This window comes from Stenella coeruleoalba, assembly GCF_951394435.1.
Source record: "Stenella coeruleoalba genome assembly, chromosome: 11".
NCBI classification, from domain to species: Eukaryota; Metazoa; Chordata; class Mammalia; order Artiodactyla; family Delphinidae; genus Stenella; species Stenella coeruleoalba.
The window spans coordinates 79,754,345-79,776,483 of NC_137157.1; the positions used below are offsets into that span (position 1 = coordinate 79,754,345).

At 38.6% G+C, this 22,139-nt stretch overlaps 1 protein-coding gene across 6 annotated transcripts in view; it reads right to left on the reverse strand.

The window, feature by feature from the left end:
- Positions 1-22,139, reverse strand: part of BMAL2 (basic helix-loop-helix ARNT like 2) — an 88,262-nt gene that overhangs the window by 33,240 nt on the left and 32,883 nt on the right. For 4 of the 6 annotated variants that reach the window (XM_079935890.1, XM_079935888.1, XM_079935891.1 and 1 more), the window contains 3 exons: positions 16,072-16,222; positions 8,421-8,462; positions 3,756-3,913 (listed from right to left, as the gene is read on the reverse strand). In XM_079935890.1, the coding sequence (XP_079792016.1) occupies positions 3,756-3,913; positions 8,421-8,462; positions 16,072-16,222 (351 nt within the window). Of the gene's footprint in view, positions 1-3,755; positions 3,914-8,420; positions 8,463-13,973; positions 14,076-16,071; positions 16,223-22,139 lie in introns of all 6 variants that reach the window. The other 2 variants (XM_079935893.1, XM_079935889.1) reach the window with 2 other exon arrangements.

Genomic DNA, 22,139 nt, shown 5'->3' on the forward strand with positions numbered 1-22,139 from the left:
CCTAAACCCCTCCTTCTAGGCACCGCAAGGAAAGATGCTTTTGCAAAAGAAAGGTAGGGTAACACCCTGAGACATGTTAACCATTAATTGGTCCTTGGATGAATTTATAGCCGAAACTCACCAACTACCTAAGTGGTGGGGAAAAAACAAAACCAGAAAAATCACACACACTCATGGAGTGATTTGGTAAAGTCTTCTCAGACCGGCAGCACCCCTTAAAGGCCTGGCATAAGCAAACGAAATCTCTTTTGGAATCTACCTTCCAGGTAGCCCTCAAAGAATTCCCCCAAATGACTGTTATTATTATTATTACTACCCAGTAGCCTGGTAGGAGGGAGTTGAGAAAGGGATGAAAGACGCAGACTCTGCATGCCAAGCCAGGCACAGGAATAAATCAATGTGAGTGAGGCGCTGACACTTCCAGGCTGGCCTGAAGCGAGGTTGGCGGAATCGTGCTGAGGAAAGCCGGTCAGTGTCTGTCAGCCAGAATGGGCGACCCTGACGCAACAGGAGAGTGAGGACGTGAGGACGTGAGGACGTGAGGATGTGCCAGGGAGAAAAAGAGGGCAGTCAGCAAAGAGCTGAAGCCAGGGTGAGGTGAGCTAACAAAATGCAAGCCGTGCGATTCTGTATGCCTGCCAAAGGGCAGTGACAAAGTTGAGTCTCAGATTCTGGTGGCAAAAATAAATGAGGAAACATGATCACTGACTTCTGTTATAAAGTTCATCACTGTCATTAAAAAATGACAGTATGACAATGATCATTATAATAAGGATAATAATGATCAATATGACAATAACAATTCTTCCTCCTGTCCTCTGACCACCACCTCCAGCATCAAGAAACCCTGTGCTCTTTCTCTGACATCTGTCTTAGGACAAACTTCATATGATATCACTTACATGTGGAATCTAAAAAAATGATACGAATAACAGAAACAGTATTTACAAAACAGAAACAGACTCACAGACGTAGACTCACACTTGTGGTTACCAAAGGGGAAAGGTGTTGGGGGAGGGATAAATTAGGAGTTTGGGATTAATGGATACAAAATAAACAACAAGGACCTACTGTATATGTATAGCTCAATATACACTTTGCTGTACACCTGAAACTAACACAACATTGTAAATCAACTATACTGCAGTAAAAAAAAGAACAATAATGAAAAAAAGAGAAACACTGTGCTCCCCCTTTACACTTGTCCTTTACTCTTAGCAACAACCCTATGAGGCAATGCATTATCCCTGTTTCACAGCTGTGGGAGTTGAGGGTTAGAATGTGAAGTAACTTAAGTCCCATGGCAATTAAGGCAGGGAGCCAGGATTCGAACCCAGGTTTGCCTCCAGGACCCACGCATGCATTATTGGCTCCCAGGTGTTCAGACCCACGCAGGTTCTCGGAAAGCACCTGCTGCTGCAGAAGAAGGCTTACTCCAAATGTGGTCTGCAAACCACTGTCGTCATCAGCCCGTGGTGAGATGAGCACAGAAATTAAGAATACACATTTAGACACTTTTATGGAAACGTAACACTGTTGCGGCATCCCAGCCCATGAGCGTTTTTCCACTGATTAATTGTACCGTATTTTACAATGGATGGGGGTGGGGAGCACTTGCTCTCCCCCCCAGATAGTCTGCAAAGCACTGCTGCAGAGTGTAGAGAAAAAAAATCATTTCACCACCCTCTGTCTTCAAAGTAATTACGTGTGGACCATCCACGTGCAGCCTTCTCATGATCTGGCATCTGGGCATTTGTGGATCGAGTTGGGGTACACTCTGGCTAGGGCACTGGAATGCAGCCCCAGCTGCTTTAAGTCATCTCATCCGTGGGTAGCACTGACTAAGGATCTGGTCAGGATGTGTGATGCGTACATGACCACTTCGCTTCAGCTTAGAAGGGCCAATGGTGAAATCTACGCTCTGTTCCAAAGAATCCCTTCTGGATTTAGGCAGCATCTCCTCCCTACTGAGCTGCCCCTCGATCCAAGCATACTTCCACATAACATTTATCACACTGGGTGTTAATGATCTTCTCCGGGGTCTGTCTCCCTTGTCCACCACGAACCCCTCCAAGCACAGAGATCTTGCCTCCTTCATTTTCCTAACCCCAGCACAGGACAGGAACCGAGCTGATGCTCATTTCATGTTTGTTGAATTAGTTGACTGATTCATGGCTTTTCCCTTAGGTCCTCTTCTGCCAGGACGTTGTGAATGTGAAAACTGTTGGGTAATTTTAGGGCTGCAAGCAAATGACCTCGGTTGAGCCTGCTAATGTTCACTGCTAAAAGATTGAAGGGAAGTGTTACATACAACTTATGCAAGACCCAGTTGTGGGTAAAAGAGAATCTTCTTTCACAACAGACTCTTATGAACCAAAGACCTCCTATCACACTCCCAAAAGGAAGCCTGCCAGGCAGTCTCCCAACACCTGGGCTGCTCTCTGCATGGCACTGAAGGGATCAAGGGCTGAACTTGCTTTTCCCCACTGCCTGCACTCCAGATCTGCATGCACTCAGCTCATCACAGTGCATAAGTCATTTTTCTACCATCTGTGGAGATCTAAGGAAGGTGATTTAAAGTACAACTTGCACAAATTACTACTGAATAGCCCTTTAATAGCTGTCTCTAGTTTTACTTCCTAATTTGCCAATGCCCCCTCCTCCTCCAATCCGAACAGATTTGCCAGGATTTTTTGTCTCATTATGAAGTAAGATCCTCTTTGTCTGGGCTCCAGTTTGCACCTGGAGTCCAGGGAGCACTGCTTTCCTCTAAGACACTTTAACTTGACTTGGCAAAGTCTCTACGTTCAGACCACAGAACTTCCTTTTCCCTGAAACAGATTCCTTTTCCTGGTATGCAGTATAGGACAGAGATCTAAAGAAGACCCTTGGTCTTCCTTTGCTTATTCCTTTCTTATACTTTTTGAGCCAGATTTCACTATAATCTTTTAGATCTTTACAAATCTGAACTTTCAGAGTCTTCTCAGTGGTCTGCAGCGAACTCCTCTGCCGGTCCTCTGATAATCTCAATGTGAATTTATGTCATTAACATTCCTGTACCTAAAACTCAATTCTATTTCCATCATTCTGCCCCCCAAGTCAGACCAGGGTTATTCCCAAACCAGATGTGATTTCGACTACACATATGCACAGAACACTTATTACACTTGGATTTAAAATTCAAGCTCAAATAGGGGAACTTCTAAAGTCAGAAACGATCCCGCACGCCCCAAGAAGCATCAGCTAAGGACCTCCTTCACCCAATGTCTCGTAAATGTGAGAATATCTTAGAATAGTAAGGTGTGATGCATTTTCAGTACTACTTACAAGTCTGAATAAAGTTTTAAGAGAAATTGCTGAATTTAAGGAGGTTTTCTTTTCTAATAGTGGAAATCTGTCAACTTAAAATTATAATAATTAACATTTAAAAACTTCTAAAATATTGAGAGGTATGTACAGCAGGTTTTATCATCTTCATATTATGTATGAGAAAACTAGTAGAAATATAAAGGCTTTTCAAGTTCACATAGTAAACTCAAGATGAAGCTTTTAGTGAAACCAAGTTTTCTGACATCCAAATTAGTATTTTCTCCATGTACAGAATACGGACAAGCATCAAAATGAATACCTATAAAGTTGAAAGACACATCTGTATAAAATCTCAGTAGCCAATAACAACAAAACAAACCCATCAGGGACTTCAATTACAGGGAAGACTTCACAAATCCAAGTGTGGAGGCCATTTTCAAACTCACCTTTTAAAGATCTCAAGTGTTCAACAGCCATTCTTAAAACTGTCAGTTTGTCCAGTTTCCGTGCCATGGGATTGCACTGAGGGATCATCGCGGACAGTTTTTCAATCAGGTTGTTCATTTTATCTCTCCTGCGCTTTTCGGTTTGGCTATGCGCTTCTCTAAGAAGGAGAAAGAGCTTCCATTATATTTAACATTTAACAGACCCCCAGTGACTCCAGAGGCAGCAGTGGGAGCACGGGTGAGGCCAGCAAGCCCCCACTGTTCTTCCTCCCGACTTTGGCCCTGCAGGTGGCATTCAGGGAAGAGGCAGGAGTGGCACTCATTCACACTGCTTTTACCTCCACCCCCCATACCCTTGCTCCTTCCTTCCTGACCTTATTCCCTGAAACCTTCAAGAACTAAGACCTCTGTGTGAGAGCTGCAGCAGGTGGTTTTTTAGCTTCCCTCCAGTCGTAGAGGAAGAATGGGCCGCCTTCTATTCAAAGCTAACTCCTTTCTGGTCTTTGCTTGCACAGTTATCAGCATTTTAAGCTCATTCTCTTTCACAGCTCCTTCTATGCGTCGATAAATGGGCTCAAGTCTCTTCCCTTTGAGGAAGAAATCCCTTTCCAGAATTCTAGGGATTTTTTTTCCTTGCTAATGTCTTCCCTCCTTGGCCAGCATCCTGAGAGTACGGTCTCCACTTAACGTTTCATCTCCCAGGTGCCTCTCCTATTAAAATCAACCTCCCAGGACTTCCCTGGTGATGCAGTGGTTAAGAATCCGCCTGCCAATGCAGGGGACACGGGTTTGATCCTTGGTCCAGGAAGATCCCACATGCCATGGAGCAACTAAGCCCGTGAGCCACAACTACTGAGCCTGTGTGCCGCAACTACTGAAGCCCATGCATCTACAGCCCGTGCTCCGCAACAAGAGAAGCCACTGCAACGGGAAGCCCACTCACTGCAACGAAGAGTAGCCCTCGCTCACCGCAACTAGAGAAAGCCCACGGGCAGCAACGAAGACCCAGTGCAGCCAAAAAAAAAACTGAAATCAAATCATCCTCCCAGCCCCCATTCCACTACAACTACTCTAGCAGAGGTCATACTCATCTTATGCAACCCCAGGTGATCCCTGCCTTGAATTTGACACTACTGCCATTTCTCATTCTTCGCTGGCTTCTGTGACCTCTCCGCTCCTCCAGCCTCTCCGCTCAGCTCCGCCCCCTTAGCCTCCCTACTCAGCTCTTCCTCTGTCCTTCAATACTGGCCCCCCAGAGACCCCTCACTTGACACCACTCTCTCCTCACCTATAGCTTCACCCTAAGGGACTGCACACCTTCATAAGGCTTTACAACTACTCATAAGCTACTTACCATTCAATCCCTATCTCATTCATTCTTTATCCAATTCCCAACCTTCAGAACTAAAATTATGCACCTCAGGGATTCATAAGCCCCCTAAAACTCAAGAAATCCCAAACTGAATGCATTCTCTGCAGCTGACCCCATTTTAATCCTTCTTCTGCCAGCCCTGATTACTCTTCCTTCTATAGGGTTTATCTTGATTGGTGATGCCACTAGACTAGCTCTAGACCCTCCCTCCCTTCTTCACCCTGAAGAGCCAAATAACCAGACTCCTATAAATTCTAGTTCTTAAAATAGTTCTTAAATATTTGAGATGGCTTGAGCCACGTGGTCAAACTGAAGTTGCAGAGTCACTTTCCCTGGAGTACACATCCTGAGGAGCCTGAACATGGGAGGGCACTCGGGGCACCAGGACGCGCAGTTAACTTTGAATTTCAGATAAACAGTGAATACTTTTTTAGTATAAGTATATCCTCATGCAATATTTGGGACATACTTGTACTAAAAAGTCTTCATTACATATCTGAAATTCACAGTTGGCCAGGTGTCCTGTATTTTATCTGGCAGCCTAGTCTGGGGGGGCCTCATTCACACTCCCCAGCAGCCAGTTCAGCAGATGAGGGGCAGTCTTGGCCTCCGGATGAAACCACAACGATGTGATGTCACTTAATCCCCTCTCATCTCTGTGCCCCTTTTCTAACTCAGAGGTTACGTGACTTGTCTATGAGCATGAGGCTGAAACTTGAACCACACATGGCCCCGGTCTCTCGAGCCTCCTGCTATTATCACAGTGCTCAGCAAAGTGGTCGCCACAGCCCAAGAGAGAACTGGTTCTTCCCAGGGTAAAATGGTCATTCAGCTGCATTGACATAAGAGAAATATTGGCAACATGTGAAACGTTGAACAAGTTATGCAACCTAAGCACTCTCTCTTAAGATTTGTTAAGAATCTTGTGGTTATAGATGATCTTATTTGCAAAGCAGAAATAAAGACACAGACATAGAGAACAAATGTATAGATACCAGGGGGAAGGAGGGGATGAATTGTGCGATTGGGATTGACATATGTACACTACCATGTATAAAGTAGATAACTAATGAGAACCTGCTGTATAAGCACAGGGAACTCTATTTGGTGCTCTGTGGTGACCTAAATGGGAAGGAAATCCAAAAAAGAGGGCATATATGTATACATATGGCTGATTCACTTTGCTGTACAGCAGAAACTGACACAGAAGTGTAAAGCAACTATACTCCAATAAAAAAATAAAAAAATAAATTAAATAAAATAAACATATCTAGGTTCTGAGTGGGGAAAAGAAAGAATCTTGTGGTTACAAGTGACAGAAACCTTCACTTAAACTGACTTAAAAAGTATAAAAAGGGCTCCCCTGGTGGCGCAGTGGTTGAGAGTCCACCTGCCGATGCAGGGGACACGGGTTCGTGCCCCGGTCCGGGAAGATCCCACATGCCGTGTAGCGGTTGGGCCCGTGAGCCATGGCCGCTGAGCCTGCGCATCCAGAGCCTGTGCTCCACAGCGGGGGAGGCCGCAGCGGTGAGGGGCCCACGTACCTCGAAAAAAAAAAAAAAAAAGAAAAAGGTTATATTACAACAAAAGAATAAAAAGAAGAAGAAGAGTTTGGGGAAGGCAATCTAATGGGAAAGAGGAAAAATAGGAGACTCCTCCCCATCTGTTCTTAGAGACTTTAAACTAGATGCAAGAGTGGGGCCAAGGCAGGAAGCGCTGATGGAGCTCCATCCGCCCAACCATTCACGCTTGGCCAATGGCACTCCTGGAACAAAATAAGTACTTTGGGGTGAACTGGATGGAATTCAAGTTACCTGTGTAGTTACATAAAATGCAGTTATCTGCTCGTACTTTGGTCTATTCATGAGCAATTTTTATTTATGTTTATTTTTGGCCACACCACACGGCTTGCAGGATCTTAGTTCCCCGACCAGACTGAACCCAGGCCACAGTAGTGAAAGCGCTGGGTCCTAACCACTGGACCAGGGAATTCCCCCATGAGAACTTTTTAAAGATTTATGATTTTTAAAATGTTATGATTATCTACTTGCTATAATGTTCACCTCTTCTTTCTAACAATATTACCCATTAGCATGGACAGTAGCAGTGGAAAGAGATGCCTGATTCCAGGAATGTACAGCAGAAGGGAAAGTGACTTCTCTTAGAGCCTGGGTTTTGAGGGAGATGAGAACAGGTAGGAACAAGGTCACTTGGGAATAATGAATGATGATGCTGGGAGCTAGGAAAGACAGAGGAAGGTGAAATAGCCAGTTTTTGAATAAGGTACTTTACTTGAAGGAGGTGCACCTGAAAAGACTTCTTAAAGAATTTTATTAAAGAAGGGCATGTTTACCCAGAGGCAAGTTCTCTGCTTAATAATTTATCAGGGCTCTGGCTCTTAATTCTGGGAACTGTTACTGTCACTTTGAACCATGTCAGTGTTCTGCAGAGTCATATTAAAAAAAAAAAACAGAATAAATGGAGAAAAAGCAAAACTGAGATCTGGCCATGTTGCCAGATGTAGGGAAAAAAAACTTGTTGATGTTGAAAGAATATGATGAAACAAGTGACAGACTTTATGGTGATGGTTCCTAATAATCAGACACTCCTTGTAAGTAATTCTGATTTGCTTATTGGATGAATTAGGTTTTCTCTAGTGCTTCAAGAAAATAATAGTTGTTTTCAATAAATAGCTATTCTGAGAAAAATTTAAAGACATGTAAGCCAAAATGTTATTCAAGTAGATAGAGAAAAAAGGTATAATGTATCTGATGATGGTACCAGATGGTTTTGTTTTGTTTTTTTAGAACTGTATTTATTTCCAGTCAGTCCTACTCCTTCACCCTGAGTGGCTGCATTACTTCAAGGCAGGGGTCTCTGGCTCCGTGGAGAAGGAAATGAGTTCCCATTTCAGACTTCCTATGCTGAAAGGTGGTCCAGCAGGGCTGAGGGAGCTCGGGAATGCTCTGGACTCAGGGCAGGCAGGCACGCGGCAGGGACCCTGCCCTGTGGGATCTGCCTGGCTTCTCTGACAGAGAAGCAGAACTGCTGGCATCACCCACCTGACTCCCTGCATGCATTCCAGAGCTGGAAATGAGCTCATCAGAGCAAAAGGAACTTATGAGCGCCACAATTTGGGCCTGAGGTATCTGCATCTTCTCAGAGCAGAACATATGAGAAAAAGCTAATATTCATGAATCCATTCTACCTTGACATCACCATTTGCTTTAGCTAACGGTCTACATGTGCGACCTCTCCCACCCACCGTGTACCCTCTCAACAGTTCAGTATACCTGAAGGACTTCATTTTTACTTGTTGTTCACCATCTTCCATTCTACAAAAAAGCAGGATAAAATATCAAACTACATGAAACAGATTTTTGGTAATTCTTGAGAAATAAATGTGGGATTAAGTCCAATCATCCTAATTCCTATTAAGTCTTTAGTTATACATGCTACCCTGAGCTCCTAATTGAAACAATTATTACTGTCTGCATGGGCTGCTCTCCTACTCCTGCTCTCCTATTATTACTGTCTGCATGGGCTCCTCTCCTACAAGTTGACAGGTGCCTCATCCCCATCAGGTAACAAAACTATGTGAACTGACAATGAATGATAATTACCGTTCTATTTAGAAATTATCCCATGCCAATCTTGAAAAGGAATATAATGTTCATAGAGATAACATTAAATAAAATAGCTATTTTTAAAACAATTGATGGATTAGCCAAAAATTTTATAATAGCTCTATTAAAATAGCCTGAAAATACATTAAGAATCTCAGATCTTTAATCAAAAGGAATTCATTTTACCTGAAAATTCATCTAGATGGTAAGAAATATTTTTAAAAACTGGAAACCGATCACTTGCCAATAATATTAATTTTCACATTAGTATATGCCTTAGCAGAATATACTAAATGTATATATATGTGTGTGTATAAATATTTATATATACATATACATACATACATGTGCTCTATGGGTGTGTGTTTATTCATTCAGAAATGTAGTCGCCAGACCACTACCAAAGTGAAATATACTGATGGTGATAGAATACTTTCCACATTAAAAAACTATGCAGAAGGAATAGGTCTTTTTAAATATGTATTTTAAAAAATACATTCCCAAATGTATCACTTTTTGAAAGGGCATTTTAAAAATTCAGGGCAAAGCACCCATAATCTCATCTGGAAATAACCACAGTCAATATTTCAATGGGTCTCCCTCCAATCTCTTTCCTAGACATGTGTCTAGATTCATACAAAAATCAGCTTTGACTATTTTACTTAGCTATGGGGGTGGTGGTGGGGCATGGGAGGATATTTATGTAGATGTGTGTTATATATATATGTGTATATATATATAAAATAAACAAAATTCAGATCATAGTGTAAAATTTTTCATGTCTTGCCTTATTCACTTAATGCTGTAACATAAATATTTTCCCATAGTTTCAAATATTCTTGGAGAATATGATTTGTAATGATTACATAGTGGCCCATTGGTTAGCTGCACTACAATTTATTTAATAATTTTCTATTATTAGATATCTCAATATTCTAATTTTTCAATATTATCAATAGTATGACTAATACTATTGTGGTACATGCATCTTTGATGATTCTCCTGGGATAAACCCTTAGACAAACAATTTACGGATAACTATTTTAAGGCTTCTGACTCATCTTGCCAAATTTCCCTCTTAGACGACTCAACAATGATCATTTTCCAGGCTTTGAAAAAAGTTTGACCTACCTTTGAACTATTTTATTCATGTGGTGTATTTTATTTGAGGTTTCAAGAATATTTTTTGCTTACAAAAGATAAATATATGTTGTTTATAGAAAAGTTAATAAAATTTATGAACAGATGCATATAAATATTCCAAATAAAAAAGGACCACTAAGGTAAAACCTTAATCAAAGGATGCTTTTCCTTATCACTGTCTAAATAAATAGCTTTGATGATAGTTTATCAAAAATATTTTCACATGTGTTATTTCATTCTCACAGCATTTAAGAATCATGTAGTTATTACTATCCCCGATTTTACAGATGAAGGAATTGAGGCCCAGTAAGGTTAATCACCACTCAAGGTCACAGACCTAACAGGAGGCCAGTGAAACTTATTCTATGCTGGCTGGTGTACCTTCCTCTATGCCTTGATCATTGTCAGCCTGCTCTATGGTATAAAATTAAACAGCTTCTTTGAAGCAAAAGAGAGGGTTAGATTAAGTCAGCTTCTTTTTTTTTTCTCTTTTCTGCCTGACTTCATATTTATGGACTAAAACAGAAAATAATTATATAGACGAATGATTTTCTTCCTAATGGTCTGGAATTATATATACATATACATTACTTCAATCTCAAAAGGTAAAGTTTGGCTGTTTTAAATCATGCTTTTGCTTTGATTATACGTGTTTTAGCAAATTAACTCACTGAACTTGCTTCCTTGGTGAAATCCAAACCTATTGTACTTAGGAAATCCAAATACACTTTTATTTAATGGTCCCCTGCAGAATAGAATAAAGGCACGACGTTGTTAGTCATATAATTCATTTCTTTGTTTGCAGCACGCACCTAGATAATTAGTAAATTTGCTCTTTGTATTTTTCTCCATGCTGGCATTTGGTCTACAGTCATAATATTTATGAATTTTAATAAGCTCTCTGATATTAATAACATTCACATTACTTAGATGCATTTTCTTAGTGTAGCATCTTATATCACAGTAACATAATTTTTCCAAAACACAGTGCAAGCTTTCCTTGAAAACTACTTTCACTGCATTTTGAATCCCTAAATCAATGAAACACAAACAAAATTGGAAGCAAATACGGTCAAAACAGCCTCCAGATTTTCTGTTTTCTTTTTTTTTCTTTCTTTCTTTCTTTTTTTTTTTTGTGGTATGCGGGCTTCTCACTGTTGTGCCCTCTCTCGTTGCGGAGCATAGGCTCCGGACACGCAGGCTCAGCGGCCATGGCTCACGGGCCCAGCCGCTCCACGGCATATGGGATCTTCCCGGACCAGGGCACGAACCTGTGTCCCCTGCATCGGCAGGTGGACTCTCAACCACTGCGCCACCAGGGAAGCCCCAGATTTGCTGCTTTCTATGCCTTTCTCTTTTTAAAATTTTCTTCCTTCGGTTTCTGAGACGTCGCTCCCACTTCAGAGCCTTCTGGGTAGGCGTCCCCTCCTCCATGAGCCCCCCAGTCTTCCCACTCCATACATGCATCCATGCCAGGCCACTTGCTCTCTGTACATTAATGGTGTCTGAATCTCCATCTCCGGGGCAGGCCTCACCCCTGAGTTCCAGACCTTCATATCCATCCACCCACTTAAAGATCCCATAAACATCACACTCTCATTGTGGCCAAAACTGAACTCATCATCTTTCCCTCAGCCTCTGTGAATGAAAATACCATCCTCCATCTAGGTGTCCAAGTCAGAAAACCTGGATGCTTCCTACATTTCCGCTCCCCGCCATGAACAAGCACGAAATCTTAGAGATTCTATCTTCTAAATGTGCCATAATGTGTCCCTCCCTTTCCATGCCCTTGCTGCCTAGGGCCACTCTCTTGGACCAATGCGCAGAAAAACCTATTCCCTAGCAAACATCTCTCAGCTGTTTTCTCTGCCTGCTGGATTTTCCTCCTTCAGCCCATCCTCCATGCTGTTTCCAGAGTGGTCCTTTCAAAATATAAATCTGTACCACTTCACACTTACTACGATAACTTTTTTTTTAATGGAAAATAACAGGTGCCAGCAGGAAAACGGAGAAATTGAATCCCTCACACATTTCTGGTGGGAACGTAAAATGGTGCAGGCACTGTGGAAACCAGTTTGGTGGTTCCTCAAAAACTAAACATAGAATTACCATCTGAGGGGCTTCCCTGGCGGCACAGTGGTTAAGAACTCGCCTGCCAATGCAGGGGACATGGGTTCGAGCCCTGGTCTGGGAAGATTCCACATGCTGCGGAGCACCTAAGCCCATGCTCTACAACTACTGAGCCTGTGCTCTAGGGTCTGCGAGCCACAACTACTGAGCCCCTGAGCCACAACTACTGAGCCCGCATGCTACAACTACTGAAACCCATGCGCCTAGAGCCCATGCTCCGCAACGAGAAGCCACCACAATGAGAAACTCGCACACCACAACAAAGAGTAGCCCCCGCTTGCTGCAACTAGAGAAAGCCCACACACAAGCAACGAAGACCCAATGCAACCAAAAATAAATAAATAATTAATTTTAAAAACTGATGAATCTCCAAAAAAAAGAAAAAACAATTACCATCTGACCCAGCAATTTTACTCATAGGTGTATACCCAAAAGAATCGAAAGCAGGGACTCAGATACTTGTACACCAATGTTCATAGCAGCATTATTCACAATAGCCAAAGGGTGGGCACAACCCAAATATCCACCAAAAAGTGAATGGTTAAGCAAAATGTGGTATATACATACAATGGGATATTATCTAGCTGTAAAAAGGAATGAAATCCTAATACATGCTACAACGTAGGTGGAATTTGAAAACATTACACTAAGTGAAATAAGCCAGAGACAAAAGGACAAATATTGTATGATTCCAATTATGTGAAATGTCTAGAACAGGCAAATTCTTAGAGCTAGAAAGTAGGCTAGAGGTTACCAGGGGCTGGGGGAAAAGGGGGTACGGAGAACTACTATTTAGTGGGCACCGTGTTTCTGACTGGGGTGATGAAAAAGTTTCAGAAACAGTGGTGATGGTTGTACACACCATGAGTGTAATTAATGCCATTTAATTGTACACTTAAAAGTGGTTAAAACAGCAAATTTTATGTTACATATATTTTACTACAATAAAACGTTTTTTTAAAAAGTGCAAAGGCAAGCAAGGTTTTAAAAATGTAATCTGATCAAGCTCTTCTCATGCTTAAAATCCTTCCATTTTCCTTACTGCATTCAAGACACTTTTCAGATTCTTTAGCAAAGACACTTTTCTGACGCTTTAGTTCCGCAGAGGTTCATGACCTAGTCCACGTTTACCCCTCAAGTCTCATAGCCCACCCACCTCACCTCCTGGTGTGCCCTCCGCTCTACTGTGACAACCACTTGTTTCCTGATCAAGCAGTGCGCTGCTTCATACTCTGTGCTTCTGCACAGCTGTTCCTTCTGCCTAAAGTACCTTCTCTACTCCTGCTCTGAATGGCTCATTTCCATTCTTCATTCAAAACTTAGCTTAACTCAACATCTCCAGGAAGCTGTCCTTCACCCTGATCCCAATATTATGTAAATACCCAACTTTCCTTGTTGCCATAATACCTAGGGTCCCCCTTATGGAAGCTATCATGATGTGCAATAACTATTTGTATCTTTCCCATTTGTACAAGTTTCTTGTATCTTATCTGTGTGTCTCCCACCTGGTCTACTGGGTATCATATAGCAGGTACTCAGTAAATGTTAATGACTACCTTCCAAGGTATCTTCATCAATGACTGTTTTAAAGAACCAGCTCTCCACTCAAACCCAATAGTGCTGCAGAAAGGGTGAACCTTCTCATATATTCTTCTTTGTTTAAATATATCCAACACTTGGAGGCTCCACCAATGAAATCAACTTCATGCCCCAAGTCTCTGGGAAGGACGCTATACAGTCAGTACTTCGTAAAATCCATAAAGTACTTTGACATCCCTCATTTCATTAGAGAGAATGGAAAATGGTGGGATGAAAGAAGGATTGGGGCAGAATGGAGAAGCTCTGGGATAGATAATGGGCAAATCAGTAGGGTGTACGCTCTCTTTCTGCTGCTACTATATGCCGTCTTCAAGTAGGAATTATGTCAAATGATAGTCCAGGACTTACCTGCTGCCACTGGATGCTGGTATTTCTACCCTTGTTGAAAGGAGATAGGAAAAGGGATTCTGAGAACGTTTTTCCACCATTTTTTCTTTCATGATTCCTGACCTGGAAGGAGGGAGGCCTTGGGTCACCCCTACCAGACATGCTGGAAAATGGACAGCATGGTTGTCCTCATGTGCTAGAAGCACCCTCCCCTCCAGTTGCAGAGAAACAGGAACCAGGGTGTAATGAGGAAACTACCACACTGACAATCAGGCGTTCCAGCTAGCTGGATAATGTTGGGCAAGGCACTTGACATTTCTGAGTTCCAGCTGCTTCATTTTCTAAAATGCAGGTAATTGACTAAATAATCTCTAGTGTTGCCTTCTGCCAAAAAAATCATTATCTGTCATTACTTTGCATGTTTCTAGTATTTCCCGTGTCACTGCCCTCATTTTCCCATTCACTCTCAAAACCACTATAAGGTCTCAACCATGCCCCTACGTCGCGTAAAATCATGTGACTCTAGTTCTCACTTGAAAGCCACATTCTTATTTAGATATTAAGAAAGAACAACGGTGCTTATGATTCTAAAGAAAATAAAAAAGGACTGACAGTCACTTCTAGCTCGAGGTGAATGGGGACTAACTAACTGATAGCCTAGGATGTAGCACAGCAAACAGTTCTAGATAGACTGGCACTTGATCAACTGTAGTTATTTACAATCATCCACATTATTGGAAGAGACTAAGAGAATACAGACAACCAAAAGCAGTAGATAATCTTCAAGTCATTTATATGTGTCTTGGGAAGTGTGTTGGTACTTATATTTGAATAACACTGAATCTGCTGTCTTGGAAACTGAAGCTAAAGTATATAAAGTGTCCTAGGAAGAACTGAGTTATAAAGAGCTATGATGTTTCATTACGTCCTCATCCTGTCCCCCACTCAGGATTTTTCCCTTTGTTCATGATTTACATAAAGTACCAGCCTAAAATGAATTGCTTCAGATTGCTATATTTACTGTGCCCTATTACTTCCACCAGATCAACCCCAGCCTTGGGGAGGTCATTAAAGAATATTTGGGACTGCAAGCTGCATTAGGCAATAAAAATGAACCAGGAGATAGTAAGTATTCTCAACATTGATTGTATAATCTACTTGGCTTACTAAACAGGGAAAACAAGAGTTTTATTTGATTAAAGTCGCCACAGATAACCAAGGGTTGGTTGTTACACGAATGGTAAGTAAGGAAAGAAGCAAGTGGTGATTATTATTGTAAGCCAAACATGCAAGAAGATGTTCTCCTCAAAGTCAAGTGTTTCAATTAGGAAGGCAAATATCTTCCTGTGACCATAAATGTTAAGCAAATTAACCTCCAGTTGACCTTCCTGGATACCTAATAACCTTCAGAGTTGGATCAGTCAATGACAGAGGTGGCAGCTGGGTGGATAAATAATTGACCCTATCCAAATTTTTAATTACCATGTAATTAAAAATAATGATTTAAAAAGTAGTCTTTTTCTAAAGAAGATGTGGTATATACAACAGAATATTACTCAGCTGTAAAAAACAATGAAATGATGCCTTGTGCAGCTACATGGATGGACCTACAGATTATCATACTAAGCGAAGTAAGTCAGGAAGAGAAAGATACCATACGATATCACTTACATGTGGAATCTAAAATATGACACAAATGAACTTATCTACGAAACAGAAATAGACTCACAGCCATTGAGAACAGACTTGTGGTTGCCAAGGAGGGGTAGGGGGAGGGTTGGATTGGGAGTTCGGGACTAGCAGATGCAAACTATTACATATAGAATGGATAAACAACAAGGTCCTACTGTATAGCACAGGGAACTATATTCAATATCCTGTGATAAACCATAATAGAAAAGAATATGAAAAAGAATATGTATGCATATGTATAACTGAATCACTTTGCTGTACACCAGAAACTAACAACATTGTAAATCAACTAAACTTCAATAAAATAAATAAATAAATAAAAAGAAACTAAAGGTTTTAATTTGTTTTTAAAAGAAAAAAAAGTAATACTTTTCTTTCTTCCCTGGAGTCGAAGATTTCTTGGGGTTAGAAGAACAAATTCACTTACTGGGATGGGTCTGAATCACTCCCTTTTCGTTTTCTTGGAAACTCTGTCACATGTGGGCTGAAGGATCCAATAGTTGCTGGTTTTGTCCATGGGCTCAGATGACTGGAAACCATGGCAGCAATGCACTGGTTCCCTTCGATCAACACTTTACCTATGAGACATAAAGCACAATAAGGCATCTATTTGAAACACTGACTTTTACTTTATACATATCCATATCCCACATTTTAAATGGCTTTTTACTTTGATATTTTAAAATGTCAACTAAACAGCAACATAACATAGAATGAAAGACTAATCATGTACACCCAAATATTAGTTAGAAATGTATTGTTAGTCTATATTTTTAAGTTTATTTTCCCTATCTAATTGGAAAAAAATATATGGATATTGTAGGAAATATGAAAAACACAAAAGAGTAGAAAGGAAAACCAAATCTCACCAACTAATATTACTATTTAGAATTACTTCCTTGTAGAATTTTTTCTACAGTTGTTATTATAGTAATTGAAGTCATAGCGTATACTCTGCATTATTTGCATATCATTGTGATAATAATGTTACAGTGTTATTACAAATTCTTTATAAATGATTCTAATGGCTGCATAATATACCATCGTGTAGCTGTGTGCTACTTAACCACTCTTCTATTGTTCGAATGTATATTTGGTTTTTTTCACTACCATAAATATGTATGGTGCTTTTATCTATGTGTATAAAACTTTTTATCTACTGGTTATTTCTTTTCGTCTTCTAGTTATTATTATTTTTGGGGGATAGCATCCCAGAAATGAGTTAACAAGGTTAAGGGACAGGAATATTTTTAACCCTGAATTGCTAAATATGATAGTAAAATCCTTTTGGTCTAAACTGTAGTTTACTAAATGTTTTATAAAATGTAAAAATCAGAATCGCTGAACTAAAAATAACTTATAGTCTAAATGTAGGCTTCTCTGAATATATTTCTCATATTAAAATTGACCTAACAAGTTTAAACTCATTTGCACCTTATAACATAGACTGAAATATATAAGCAATATTTACAAGGAGAATGCAATACATCTTACAGTAAGAGTGGGAGCTTTAACACATCTCTAGCAGTAACTGATAGAGTGAGCATTCAAAAATAATGATATGATATAAGAAATCTGACCCACACAACAGACAAGCTTGATATGACAGACATATAGACCACTATACCTAGCAGCTTCAAAATCCAGTGTTGTTTGTTTTGAGGTACCCATGGGGCATTTATACTGGACCAAAAAGATTGATATTACACATGAAACATTTTCTGACTACAATGTAATTATGCTAGACACCATAAAAAGATTGAAATTTAATGAGCTAATAATTTATTTTATGAAATTAGGAAGACTAAAATAAATCTAAAGAATTAGGAGAAAATCATTAAAATAATACCAGAAATAATGAAATAGAATACAAATTAGTACAGATCAAAAAAGCTAAACATAGGTTCTTCCAAAACATTGGAAACTCTAATAACCTTATGGCAAGATTTTTCCAAAATAAGGAAAGAGGGAATAAATGAATAAAGATAGGAATGAAGATGGGGTCATAATTTTAGATGCTCTAGAGATATAAAAGATAAATTCTCATGAATTTATAAAAACATTATTCTAAAAATTTGAAAATTTAGATGAAATGGAAAAATTTGTAAGGAATTTTTTTTTATTGAGGTATAATCGATTCACAATATGTAATTGTGACACACTAATTGTGTTAGTTTCAGGTGTACAGCAAAGCGATTCAATTGTACATATATATAATATATGTACTTTTTCAGGTTCTTCTCCATTAGAGGTTATTACAAGATATTGAATATAGTTCCCTCTGCTATACAGTAAATCCTTGTTATTTATCTATTTTATACATAGAAGTGAGTATCTGTTAATCCCATACTCCTAATTTATCCCTCCTCCCACTTTGTCTTTGGTAACTCTAAGTTTGTTTTCTATGACTGTGAGTCTGTTTTGTAAATAAATTTATTTGTATTACTTTTAAGATTCTACATATAAATATATCATATATTTGTCCCTAGAGAACTTTAACTGACAGAAAACGAAGCAAAGAGAAATAAAAACCTGCACATTCCTATATTCTTTCTTACACATACTATCCCAATATATAGTAAACTCAACTCCTTTTATGAGGCTTATAGAAATTTGATATTAAAATTCAACAAGGGCAATACAATAAAGGATAACTATAGGCCCATCTCATTCATGAGCAAAGATACAAAAATCTTAACAAAATATTAGCAAACAAAATTCAGAAATGTATAAAGAGAATAACCCATCATGACCAAGACAGCTTTATCCCTGGAACACAAGACTGGTTTAATATTAGTAAATTAATGAATATAATTTACCACAATAGCAGCTTAGTAGAAAAATATGATTATCCTAATAGATTCAGAAATATTAACGAAGAAACACTGAAAGAATTCTTTTCACAATCCAAAACAAGAAGATCTTTTATCAGTACCCTTTCAACACTGTATTGGAAGAACTGCTAGTAGAATAAGGCAAGAAAACAATATATGAAGTATAAGAATTGGAAAGGAAGAAAAAAAATTTGTCATTATTGGGAAATGACATGATTGAGAATACAAAAAACACAAAATAATCAACATATAAATTATTAAAACTAGGGAGTGTATCAAGGTTGACTGTTTGTAAAGTCAATATATAAAAATCAACAGCTTTTCTAATCACCAGCAACAAACTATAAGAAAATGATATTTTAAAAAACATAATTTATAATAACTTCAAAAAATATATAGTACCTAAAGAATAAATGTATTTAGAATAAATGTATAACCTAATAAAAGTATACAAGGTCTTTCTGGAGAAAATTATAAAAATTTATTTAAAATATTGAAAAAGATTCAAATAAATGGAAACATACACCATGCTTATGTACTGGAGGTCTCAATATCAAAGATGTCAATTCTCCTAAAATAGATGTGTAATTCCTCTCAAAATATTCTTTTTTTTGGTGGGACTTCACAAGCTGAATATAAAATGCACATGAAAGTGCCATGAGTTATGAACAGCTAAGGGAAATGTGGGAGAACTGGACCTCTCATATATCAAGACATTATAAAGCTATGGCAATTAAGACAGTGTGGTATTGGTACGGAGATAGACCAAAGGAAAAGAACGGAGAGCCCAGACATGTAAATATGGATATCTGCTAAATGTCAGAGATGGAATTTTCAGATCAATGTGAGGAGACCAGCTTTTTAATAAACAGTCCTGGGCCAACTGATTTTCTCTATGGAAAAGAATAAAACCAGATCCCCTACTACCATATGCCAAATATAAAAATCAAACCAAATATAAACATTCAACTCAACTGGATTGAAGACCTAAATGTAAAAGGCCAAAATAAACAGAGAATACTCTGAAGGAGAAAGAATATCTCTGTTATTGGCGTAGAAAGAATTTCCCAAAACAAAAACTAAAAACAATAAAGGAAAAGACTGATCAATTGAATCTTCTTAAAATTAAGTTAACTTTGATCAAAAGACACTATAAAGAGAATAAAACCGCAAGTCACAGACTGGGAGAAGATGTTTGTTACACACATAAACAATAAAGTGTTACCATGTAGACTGTATAAAGAATGCCTGTGCATCATTAAGAAAAAGACCAACACAAAAACCCAGCAGAAAACTGGATAAAAGACTTTAATGGGCACTTCATAAAAGAAATTCTAATTGTCAGTACAAAAATGAAAAGATACTCAACCTCATTAGTAATCAGGAAAATCCAAAGTAAACTATAGTGATAGACTATATACCCATCTAATGGCTACAAATGAAAAGTTTGATGATACCAAGTGTAAGTGAGAAAACAGAGCAATGGAAAGAGAAACGGAACACTCATGCTCTGTTGGTGGGAAAGTACATTGCTACAACACTTTGGAAACCTTTTTTGCATTACTTAATAAAGTAGAACACATGCAAATAATATGGTTTAGCATTTCACTTCTAAGTATATGGAAAATTCTTAATATATCTTAAGAGATATGTACAAGAAATACATTCACAGCATTGCTTGCAGTTGAACAACAAAAAATAATGAGAACTGGAAACTATAATTTCCATCAACAGATGGATAAATTGCTTATTCATTGAATGGAATACCAAGAATAGTAAAAATGAATAAAGTACTGATATACTCAGCATGGATGAATCTCAAGATAATGATGCTAGGTAAAAAAAAAAAAAAGTCACAGACAAAACAGTAGCATGTTTTTAAAAAAACTGCATAAAGTTCAAAAGCAGGTAAAACTAACTAATATGTTTTTACTGATATCTACATAAGTTACCTCACTATATAGAAAAGAAAGGGAACAGCTAACACAAAAGTTAGAATTCTCTTTGGGAGAAGAAAGTGGGGTGCAATCAGTGAGGGATATACAGGTACTTTTTTTTTTTTTGCCTTTATTCTGTTGAGGTAGGTTCCCTCTATGACCACTTTCTGGAGAGTTTTTATCATAAATGGGTGTTGAATTTTGTCAAAAGCTTTATCAGCATCTATTGAGATGATCGTACGGTTTTTATTCTTCAATTTGTTAATATGGTGTATCACATTGGTTGATTTGCATATATTGAAGAATCCTTGCATCCCTGGGATAAATCCCACTTGATCATGGTGCATGATCCTTTTAATGTGTTGTCAGATTCTGTATGCTACTATTTTGTTGAGGATTTTTGTATCTATATTCATCAGTGATATTGGTCTGTAATTTTCTTTTTTTGTAGTATCTTTGTCTGGTTTTGGTATCAGGGTGATGGTGGCCTCATAAAATGAGTTTGGGAGTGTTCCTTCCTCTGCAATTTTTGGGAAGAGTTTGAGAAGGATGGGTGTTAGCTGTTCTCTAAATGTTTGATAGAATTCACCTGTGAAGCCATCTGGTCCTGGACTTTTGTTTGTTGGAAGATTTTTAATCACAGTTTCAATTTCATTACTTGTGATTGGTCTCTTCATATTTTCTATTTCTTCCTGGTTCAGTCTTGGAAGGTTATACCTTTCTAAGAATTTGTCCATTTCTTCCAGGTTGTCCATTTTATTGGCATAGAGTTACTTGTAGTAGTCTCTTAGTATGCTTTGCATTTCTGTGGTCTGTTGTAACTTCTCCTTTTACATTTCTATTTTTATTGATTTGAGTCCTCTCCCTCTTTTTCTTGACAAGTCTGGCTAATGGTTTAGCAATTTTGTTTATCTTCTCAAAGAACTAGCTTTTAGTTTTATTGATCTTTGCTTCTATTTCATTTATTTCTGCTCTGATCTTTATGATTTCTTTCCTTCTGCTAACTTTGGGTTTCGTTTGTTCTTCTTTCCCTAGTTTCTTTAGGTGTAAGGTTAGATTGTTTATTTGAGATTTTTCTTGTTTCTAGACGTAGGCTTGTATAGCTATAAATTCCCCTCTTAGAACTGCTTTTGATGCATCCCATAGGTTTTGGATCATCGTGTTTTCATTGTCATTTGTCTCTAGGTATTTTTTGATTTCCTCTTTGATTTCTTCAGTGATCTCTTGGTTATTTAGTAACGTATTGCTTAGCCTCCATGTGTTTGTTTTTTACATTTTTTTCCCTGTAATCCATTTCTAATCTCATAAACGTTGTGGTCAGAGAAGATGCTTGATATGATTTCAATTTTCTTAAATTTACTGAGGTTTGATTTGTGACCCAATATGTGATCTATGCTGGAGAATGTTCTGCACGCACTTGAGAAGGAAGTATAATCTGCTGGTTTTGGATGGAATGTCCTATAAATATCAATTAAATCTATCTGGTCTATTATGTCATTTAAAGCTTCTGTTTCCTTATTTATTTTCATTTTGGATGTCTGTCCATTGGTGTAAGTGAGGTGTTAAAAGTCCCCCACTATTATTGTGTTAATGTCGATTTCCTGTTTTATAGGTGTCAGCAGTTACCTTATGTATTGAGGTGCTCCTATGTTGGGTGCATATATATTTATAATTGTTATATCTTTTTCTTGGATTGATCTCTTGATCATTATGTAGTGTCCTTC